At 39.9% G+C, this 10531-nt stretch overlaps 2 protein-coding genes across 2 annotated transcripts; both read right to left on the bottom strand.

Moving 5' to 3' along the window:
• Window positions 1–887: 887 nt before the first annotated feature.
• Window positions 888–1757, bottom strand: LOC117767667 (melanocortin receptor 4-like). The gene has a single exon (XM_034595466.1). It carries the CDS (start codon window positions 1755–1757, stop codon window positions 888–890), a length of 870 nt encoding a protein of 289 aa, XP_034451357.1.
• Window positions 1758–6359: 4602 nt separating this feature from the next.
• Window positions 6360–7229, bottom strand: LOC117767666 (D(1)-like dopamine receptor). The gene has a single exon (XM_034595465.1). The coding sequence runs from the start codon at window positions 7227–7229 to the stop codon at window positions 6360–6362; it is 870 nt and encodes a 289-aa protein (XP_034451356.1).
• Window positions 7230–10531: the final 3302 nt, after the last annotated feature.

Raw genomic sequence — 10531 nt, 5'->3', positions numbered from 1 at the left:
ATGTCAAGGTGCCGGAGGATTATCAGAACTTCAGAAGAGACTAGATTCAGAAGAAAATTGAAAATCAATAAATAAAAAGAAAATCAACAAGGCTCAGCTGAAACTGAGTTTTAGTTGTTGACAACATTTCAGATTTTGTTTAAATATGTGTTATTACAAATAAGAAAATACTCCATATGATAAATGTTAATTTTCAGCCTTATTTCAATCAGTTCTTTGTGGAATAACATCTGTAATTTGTTCACTGTGATTTGACAACACATAAGGTGTTGATTACAGTTTATGGATGTGCCGAGTGCCTGATGAAACATTTCCAACATCTCCCATGAAACCCTGAACTCGTCCTCACTGTTTTTTGTCAGCTGCTGTGTATTCACAATGCAAGATCCCCCACCTTGCGTTTTATTATGTTGGCATAAACAATATCACCTTTGACATCCATCCACTTAGAAATGAAGCCACTGGACATCTAATGGGCCCGAGTCGTCCAGGACACACGCCTTGTGGAGAGAATGGGAAAAGACATTTCAAACAATTTCAAGAGTCAATGAATTGTTGTCAGTAAAATAAACACTTTAAATTTAAAGGAAGATCTTACAAAAAAGGACATTTAAACACATAAAGGCATAAAATACAAAACATGCAAAGTCATGCAATATTTACTCCATCTGCATTATGTCAACATGAGGTGATAACTCTGAGACATGCAGATATTCAGGGATATTCAGATTATTGTCGTGCCTTTACGCACATCGCCTTGATAATGAAACAAAAACAAACATATAGAATGAAAAAATAATAGTGAGTTTTTTGCATCACATGTTCACGGGGAGCCAGATGTGAGCATCATGACACACATCTGCAGGCAGCCCCCTCACCAGCCTCTCTTACCTCCTCCTGCAGCAGGGCCTCCACACCTTGGTGAGCAGCGTGGCTCTGAGCGGGGAGCAGCCGCAGATGTACAGGATGGGGGTGAGGGCAGCGTTCACTCGGGGTAACACACGCAGAGGGTCGGTGCCCTCATTCTTAAAGGTGTAACACACCAAGCCAAAGAAGTTACAGACTATAACATGACAGAAGATGGGAAGCCACGTCACCAGAAAGAACATAGCCACCACCAGTATGAGATACACCGAGGAGCGCTTGGTGTCCCTCTCCACGGAGGGTGGCTCCTTCTCCAGCTGGAACCTGGCTATGATGAACAGCCTGATGTTCAGTCCTATCATTATAATCACTGTGAAGATGTTGCCCACAAACGTGCCAATGCTCGTGATCTGTCTGGCCACGCCGACGGCGACCAGGTTATTCGCGGTCACGATGAGGAAGGCGTAGAGCCAGTACCCGCAGATGACCACCACGGTTCTGTTACGCGTCATGCGGCGCGAGTATTGGAAAGGTGACACCACAGCGTGGTACCTGTCGGCCTGCGCGGCCAGGATGGCCATGTAGGACAGACCTAAAAATGTGGGCACCACGTAATATGTTCCCGTAGGGGAGCCGAAGTTGTCCTTCACATCCAGGACACCCGCATAGTAATAAGACACGCCGGTGCAGATGTCACTGAAGCAGGTGCTCAGCATGTACATGAAGCGGTTCTCGCTGCGCAGAGCCCTGTTCAGCAGTATGGAGACACACACGGACATGTTGAGGAAGATGATGCTGAAAGCCAAGGAAACACTGAAGAGAAACATCAACACATTGCCAAAGCTGGTGAGGGGCAGAGCTAGAGACAGGCCCTGCAGGCTGCTGTTACTCATCGGTGCAGAGAACATGTGTGCACAGAGTTCAGGTCTTCAGTGACGAGTGGCAGCAGCAGAGCCACTGACACCTGACAACTGAGAGGGTTTACTTCTGCTCTGGTTTAAGAAGCACAGTCAAGACAAGCTCACGTCCACCTGTGGCTGTAATTCCCCAGAGGTCAACAACAGGGGCGTCGCCTGGCTCGGGCATTCGGGGCTGAAGCCCTCTGTCAGAGTCTGTTTCCTCCTCCCCCCCCCCCGACCTGCCTCACTTTACACTCTAACAATAAACACCAGCACTGATCACAAGTTCTGAGGACACGTACAGGACTGATGTTAACTTTGTTTGTTTGATTCACTCCAGAGTTAAAGTGTGACTGGAAACGATCCGGAGTCATGATCCGACATCATCGATTAATAACTAAATACATGTGATTATCAGTTAGTGTGTGAGGAGGGACAGGGACAAGACGACACACACACACACACACACACACACACACACACACACACACACACACACACACACACACACACGCACACACACACACACTCCCGCAGAAAGTTCTTCACGCAGATTATAATGTAACACAGTATTTAAATATGAATATGAATTAATCCGTCTTTTTATAAAGATCAGTTCTAACTGTGACTGATTAGAAAACATCAGAGGAGTAAAATCTGTTGTTGACCAGTGGAGAGTAATGGCCTCAGTGCAGTGGCGCTGCTAAGGGGGGGCCAGGTGGGTCCACCTTGATACAGTAAAGGCTATAATCAGAGTTTGTCCTTTTAAGCATTCGGTGCAGCACACAAGTTTAAACTGAATGAATGTCGAATCAGTGTGGAGAGCACTGACCACTTTCATAGACTTTCTGTTGTAGTCTGATTTATTAATTAAAACCTTATTTTGTAAATTACAGAACACCTGTAATAACAATGACAGTCTACAATACTTTTTAAAGCAATTTCTAAATAAAAGGGAGTTCATATTTGTCTGACAGATTTTATTAACTGATATTATTCAGGGGAACATTTAATCTCAAAAATTGTTTGTGCTATTTCGCTGTGATCTCTGGGCTGAAATATTTAGATTTAACTACACCTGACACCGTCACATACTGGCTAGTTAACTGTAGTTAAAGTATTAAAGTAAAAGTACTCGTTTGACAGATTATTATATTATGTTATTAAGCTCTATGACATCATTAGATCATTTATACTGAAGCAGCTGTGTAAGCAAGTGAAGCTACAGTCAAATTCATTATAAACAGTTTTATATTAGATATATTGTGAGAGGTTGTCTCTCTTTGATTTGTGGTGAGATGGATCATCAAAGCATTTGAGAACTGCAGAGAGAAAAAGCTTTGAACAACTCAGACATTTAAAAAATGTAATTTCCTTTTCAAAAGCAAACGTTTTTCTAAACCACTGGTTTAGTCTTTAACACTTTGTTTTAACAATTTGTTATATTATCCATTGTTTTGAAATCTTCATCTTTAAAGCTCTCAAATAAATGTACTGCAGAATAAAATACAATAATTATCTCTGAGATGTATCAGAGAAGAAATATGAAGTAGCATAAAGTGGAAATACTAAAGTACAAGTACTTACATGTGGTGGAGTAGAAAGAAAATATTTGAGTTTTACAGTATTTGTGACATTGTGTAGTGTAAACTCTCCAGCCTGCAGAACAGGAGTTATCATTTATATGTTGGGGTGCGTGTATGCTCTTCTGGGTTTGTTTAGTGTATATATAAGTTTATCAATACACCTTAACACCTCCACCCCCCCACCCCACCCCACCCCCCCCTCCCCCTCTGGGCTCAGCCCCAGATGTTTTAGTCTGGAGCTGACCCCCCCTGGTCAACAAGTGACGTACCAGGCTTTAAAATGACAACAGCCTGCAATTACAAATAAATTCATCTTTATTATTTGCAGTTTATATTATCATTACATTTTATAGTCCTGACATAACAATTCATATTTGAAAGAACATATACATCTCAATAAAACGAATCTGATATTATTTTTCAGGTTCTGCTAAACAAGTCTGGAACAGTCTGGTTCTTTTATTTATTGTCTCTCTTTCATAAGGACGACCTGGCCAAGAATAGCAGCAATGCAGTTCCAACAGTAGAAGTAATTAACAAACAGATTAATAACATTCAAACCTGATCATATTAAACACTTGCACATTAGATATTTTACCAGAGTTTTAAACTTGTTCAACACTAGAAGGTTTTGAAGCTGAAAATCAATCTTTAACTTATTCCGTGTTAGGGGCCAAAAACCTGAAAGTTAAATTTCCTAATTCAGTCCAGACTTTGGGCACATCAAATTGCAAGGGATGATAATTATGAATTCAATAATTCCATAGATGAACACATACGAGTGAATGAGGCAGTGCACACATAACACGACCAATTCACTTCTGAGTGAAGTTCATAATAGAATGACATGAATCTCAGTCTGAGACAATGAGCTGAGTCTTTCATATACAACACATCTCCACACTTTAGAACCAGAAACAAGGTTGATTCCACCAATTGCTGTTTGACACAGAGAGTTGTTTCTGTTGTAAAATCCAAATAAGAGCTTCATACAATAAACTATTTTCAGTTTTGCTGTAACATAAACAACTCAAGCTCAACAATGTTATTATAAATAATGTAAAATTATGCTTGTGCTAAACTTTTTTATTAAGTTTCTCAATTATTCAATTCTTTATTTTAATGTAAATCACTATGACTTCATGGGCCACCTCAGGTATGAAAGCTGCCTCTTTGTGTTTGACTGCTACTTTAAAAGCTAAACAAATAAACGGCCAACAACATGTGTTAACTGTTTAAAGTGTCTATAATCAGACAAACTGACTTTTTGCAAGTGGTAAACTCAACTGAGTGTTTCATTAATGTCATATCCTCTAGGAAATTTCTCAAGGCCTTAGAAAATGAATGTGTTTACCAAGTTATGAGTGGATTACACTTGTATACATTCATGTTTTAAATGCTGCATATTGAATACTGAATTGAAACTGAATTGAGAATTTACAGACATAAAACACTCGCAGAGCTGGTGTGAGGTAAAAAAAATCATCTTATCCAAACTCCATTAAACTTATTTGGTGCAGCATTAGTGAGAGAGAAACAAGGGTTCATTGCTCCCTCTAGTGGTTGGAACGGAATTTGATCAGGTGTTCATAAGGGAAATAGAGAAGGTTTATGTCGAACGTATTTGTTAAGAAACTGTTCAAGGGTTTTAAAAATGTCATTGACAACCTTTAATTCTTTATTTACATATGCGGTATTACAAATAACAAATACTCCATATGATACATGGTCATTTTCAGCGTCATTTCCATTTGTGGAATAACATCTGTAATTTGTTCACTGTGATTTGACAACACATGAAACAAGAAGGTGCTAAATACAGTTTATGGATGTGCCGAGTGCCTGATGAAACATTTCCAACATCTCCCATGAAACCCTGAACTGGTCCTCACTGCCCCACCATGTTTTTAAATGCGTTTTTATTATGTTGGCACAGATTTGAAACTGTATCAACTTTGACATCCATCCACTTAGAAATGAAGCCAGTGGGCATCTAATGGGGCTGAGTCATCCAGGACACACGCCTTGTGGAGAGACTGGAAGAGATGGGAAAAGACGTTTTAAACTATTTCAAGTTTCAATGAATTATTGTCAGAAAAATAAGCACTTAGGATATTTGTCCTGCTGTTTTATGGATTTAAAGGAAGATCTAACAAAAAAGAACATTTAAACACAAAAAGGCATGAATTACAAAACATGCAATATGTATTATACTCTATTTACAATATGGGATAACTCTTAGACATGTTCAGATCACTTCCATGACAATTCTTTATTTACATATGCGGTATTACAAATAACAAATACTCCATATGATACATGGTCATTTTCAGCGTCATTTCCATTTGTGGAATAACATCTGTAATTTGTTCACTGTGATTTGACAACACATGAAACAAGAAGGTGCTAAATACAGTTTATGGATGTGCCGAGTGCCTGATGAAACATTTCCAACATCTCCCATGAAACCCTGAACTGGTCCTCACTGCCCCACCATGTTTTTAAATGCGTTTTTATTATGTTGGCACAGATTTGAAACTGTATTAACTTTGACATCCATCCACTTAGAAATGAAGCCAGTGGGCATCTAATGGGGCTGAGTCATCCAGGACACACGCCTTGTGGAGAGACTGGAAGAGATGGGAAAAGACGTTTTAAACTATTTCAAGTTTCAATGAATTATTGTCAGAAAAATAAGCACTTAGGATATTTGTCCTGCTGTTTTATGGATTTAAAGGAAGATCTAACAAAAAAGAACATTTAAACACAAAAAGGCATGAATTACAAAACATGCAATATGGATTATACTCCATCTACAATATGTGATAACTCTTAGACATTCGGAGGGACATTCAGATCACTGCAGTGCCTTTGCGCACATAAATGAAACAATAAAAGTGAGTTTTCTGCAACATCTGTAAAATGATTCAAGCTGTGATCAGATGTTTACGTGGAGCCAGATGTGAGCATCATGACACACATCTGCAGGCAGCCCCCTCACCAGCCTCTCTTACCTCTTCCTGCAGCAGGGCCTCCACACCTTGGTGAGCAGCGTGGCTCTGAGCGGGGAGCAGCCGCAGATGTACAGGATGGGGGTGAGGGCAGTGTTCACTCGGGGTAAAACACGCAGAGGGTCGGTGCCCTCATTCTTAAAGGTGAAACACACCAAGCCAAAGAAGTTACAGACTATAACATGACAGAAGATGGGAAACCACGTCACCAGAAAGAACATAGCCACCACCAGTATGAGATACACCGAGGAGCGCTTGGTGTCCCTCTCCACGGAGGGTGGCTCCCTCTCCAGTTGGAACTTGGCTATGATGAACAGCCTGATGTTCAGTCCTACCATTATAATCACTGTGAAGATGTTGCCCACAAACGTGCCAATGCTCATGATCTTTCTGGCCACGCCGAGTGGGACCAGGTTATTCACGGCCACGATGAGGAAGGCGTAGAGCCAGTACCCGCAGATGACCACCACGGTTCTGTTACGCGTCATGCGGCGCAAGTATTGGAAAGGTGACACCACAGCGTGGTACCTGTCGGCCTGCGCGGCCAGGATGGCCATGTAGGACAGACCTAAAAATGTGGGCACCACGTAATATGTTCCCGTAGGGGAGCCGAAGATGTCCTTCACATCCAGGACCCCCACATAGTAATAAGACACGCCGGTGCAGATGTCACTGAAGCAGGTGCTCAGCATGTACATGAAGCGGTTCTCGCTGCGCAGAGCCCTGTTCAGCAGTATGGAGACACACACGGACATGTTGAGGAAGATGATGCTGAAAGCCAAGGAAACACTGAAAAGAAACATCAACACATTGCCAAAGCTGGTGAGGGGCAGAGCTAGAGACAGGCCCTGCAGGCTGCTGTTACTCATCGGTGCAGAGAACATGTGTGCACAGAGTTCAGGTCTTCAGTGACGAGTGGCAGCAGCAGAGCCACTGAGACCTGACAACTGAGAGGGTTTACTTCTGCTCTGGTTTAAGAAGCACAGTCAAGATACGCTCACGTCCACCTGTGGCTGTAATTCCCCAGAGGTCAACAACAGGGGCGTCGCCTGGCTCGGGCATTCGGGGCTGAAGCCCTCTGTCTGTTCCCCCCCCCCCCTGACCTGCCTCACTTTACACTCTAACAATAAACACCAGCACTGATCACAAGTTCTGAGGACACGTACAGGACTGATCCGGAGTCATGATCCGAGATCATCGATTAATAACTAAATACATGTGATTATCAGGTGTGTGTGTGTGTGTGTGTGGGGGGGGGGGGGGGGGGGGGGGGGGGGGGGGGGGGGGGGGGGGCACCTTGATACAGTAAAGGCTATAATCAGAGTTTGTCCTTTTAAGCATTCGGTGCAGCACACAAGTTTAAACTGAATGAATGTCGAATCAGTGTGGAGAGCACTGACCACTTTCATAGACTTTCTGTTGTAGTCTGATTTATTAATTAAAACCTTATTTTGTAAATTACAGAACACCTGTAATAACAATGACAGTCTACAATACTTTTTAAAGCAATTTCTAAATAAAAGGGAGTTCATATTTGTCTGACAGATTTTATTAACTGATATTATTCAGGGGAACATTTAATCTCAAAAATTGTTTGTGCTATTTCGCTGTGATCTCTGGGCTGAAATATTTAGATTTAACTACACCTGACACGTCACATACTGGCTAGTTAACTGTAGTTAAAGTATTAAAGTAAAAGTACTCGTTTGACAGATTATTATATTATGTTATTAAGCTCTATGACATCATTAGATAATTTATACTGAAGCAGCTGTGTAAGCAAGTGAAGCTACAGTCAAATTCATTATAAACAGTTTTATATTAGATATATTGTGAGAGGTTGTCTCTCTTTGATTTGTGGTGAGATGGATCATCAAAGCATTTGAGAACTGCAGAGAGAAAAAGCTTTGAACAACTCAGACATTTAAAAAATGTAATTTCCTTTTCAAAAGCAAACGTTTTTCTAAACCACTGGTTTAGTCTTTAACACTTTGTTTTAACAATTTGTTATATTATCCATTGTTTTGAAATCTTCATCTTTAAAGCTCTCAAATAAATGTACTGCAGAATAAAATACAATAATTATCTCTGAGATGTATCAGAGAAGAAATATGAAGTAGCATAAAGTGGAAATACTAAAGTACAAGTACTTACATGTGGTGGAGTAGAAAGAAAATATTTGAGTTTTACAGTATTTGTGACATTGTGTAGTGTAAACTCTCCAGCCTGCAGAACAGGAGTTATCATTTATATGTTGGGGTGCGTGTATGCTCTTCTGGGTTTGTTTAGTGTATATATAAGTTTATCAATACACCTTAACACCTCCACCCCCCCACCCCACCCCACCCCCCCCTCCCCCTCTGGGCTCAGCCCCAGATGTTTTAGTCTGGAGCTGACCCCCCCTGGTCAACAAGTGACGTACCAGGCTTTAAAATGACAACAGCCTGCAATTACAAATAAATTCATCTTTATTATTTGCAGTTTATATTATCATTACATTTTATAGTCCTGACATAACAATTCATATTTGAAAGAACATATACATCTCAATAAAACGAATCTGATATTATTTTTCAGGTTCTGCTAAACAAGTCTGGAACAGTCTGGTTCTTTTATTTATTGTCTCTCTTTCATAAGGACGACCTGGCCAAGAATAGCAGCAATGCAGTTCCAACAGTAGAAGTAATTAACAAACAGATTAATAACATTCAAACCTGATCATATTAAACACTTGCACATTAGATATTTTACCAGAGTTTTAAACTTGTTCAACACTAGAAGGTTTTGAAGCTGAAAATCAATCTTTAACTTATTCCGTGTTAGGGGCCAAAAACCTGAAAGTTAAATTTCCTAATTCAGTCCAGACTTTGGGCACATCAAATTGCAAGGGATGATAATTATGAATTCAATAATTTCATAGATGAACACATACGAGTGAATGAGGCAGTGCACACATAACACAACCAATTCACTTCTGAGTGAAGTTCATAATAGAATGACATGAATCTCAGTATGAGACAATGAGCTGAGTCTTTCATATACAACACATCTCCACACTTTAGAACCAGAAACAAGGTTGATTCCACCAATTGCTGTTTGACACAGAGAGTTGTTTCTGTTGTAAAATCCAAATAAGAGCTTCATACAATAAACTATTTTCAGTTTTGCTGTAACATAAACAACTCAAGCTCAACAATGTTATTATAAATAATGTAAAATTATGCTTGTGCTAAACTTTTTTATTAAGTTTCTCAATTATTCAATTCTTTATTTTAATGTAAATCACTATGACTTCATGGGCCACCTCAGGTATGAAAGCTGCCTCTTTGTGTTTGACTGCTACTTTAAAAGCTAAACAAATAAACGGCCAACAACATGTGTTAACTGTTTAAAGTGTCTATAATCAGACAAACTGACTTTTTGCAAGTGGTAAACTCAACTGAGTGTTTCATTAATGTCATATCCTCTAGGAAATTTCTCAAGGCCTTAGAAAATGAATGTGTTTACCAAGTTATGAGTGGATTACACTTGTATACATTCATGTTTTAAATGCTGCATATTGAATACTGAATTGAAACTGAATTGAGAATTTACAGACATAAAACACTCGCAGAGCTGGTGTGAGGTAAAAAAAATCATCTTATCCAAACTCCATTAAACTTATTTGGTGCAGCATTAGTGAGAGAGAAACAAGGGTTCATTGCTCCCTCTAGTGGTTGGAACGGAATTTGATCAGGTGTTCATAAGGGAAATAGAGAAGGTTTATGTCGAACGTATTTGTTAAGAAACTGTTCAAGGGTTTTAAAAATGTCATTGACAACCTTTAATTCTTTATTTACATATGCGGTATTACAAATAACAAATACTCCATATGATACATGGTCATTTTCAGCGTCATTTCCATTTGTGGAATAACATCTGTAATTTGTTCACTGTGATTTGACAACACATGAAACAAGAAGGTGCTAAATACAGTTTATGGATGTGCCGAGTGCCTGATGAAACATTTCCAACATCTCCCATGAAACCCTGAACTGGTCCTCACTGCCCCACCATGTTTTTAAATGCGTTTTTATTATGTTGGCACAGATTTGAAACTGTATCAACTTTGACATCCATCCACTTAGAAATGAAGCCAGTGGGCATCTAATGGGGCTGAGTCATCCAGGAC

The sequence above is a fragment of the Hippoglossus hippoglossus genome, chromosome 9, assembly GCF_009819705.1.
Source record: "Hippoglossus hippoglossus isolate fHipHip1 chromosome 9, fHipHip1.pri, whole genome shotgun sequence".
In the NCBI taxonomy this organism is placed as follows: Eukaryota; Metazoa; Chordata; class Actinopteri; order Pleuronectiformes; family Pleuronectidae; genus Hippoglossus; species Hippoglossus hippoglossus.
The sequence above is the reverse complement of the archived record's forward strand: the minus strand, read 5'-3'. Positions and strand labels throughout refer to the sequence as shown.

Coding starts and splice junctions, on each gene's coding strand:
- LOC117767667 (XM_034595466.1), bottom strand. CDS start 1,757: ATGAGTAACAGCAGCCTGCAGGGCCTGTCTCTAGCTCTGCCCCTCACC.
- LOC117767666 (XM_034595465.1), bottom strand. CDS start 7,229: ATGAGTAACAGCAGCCTGCAGGGCCTGTCTCTAGCTCTGCCCCTCACC.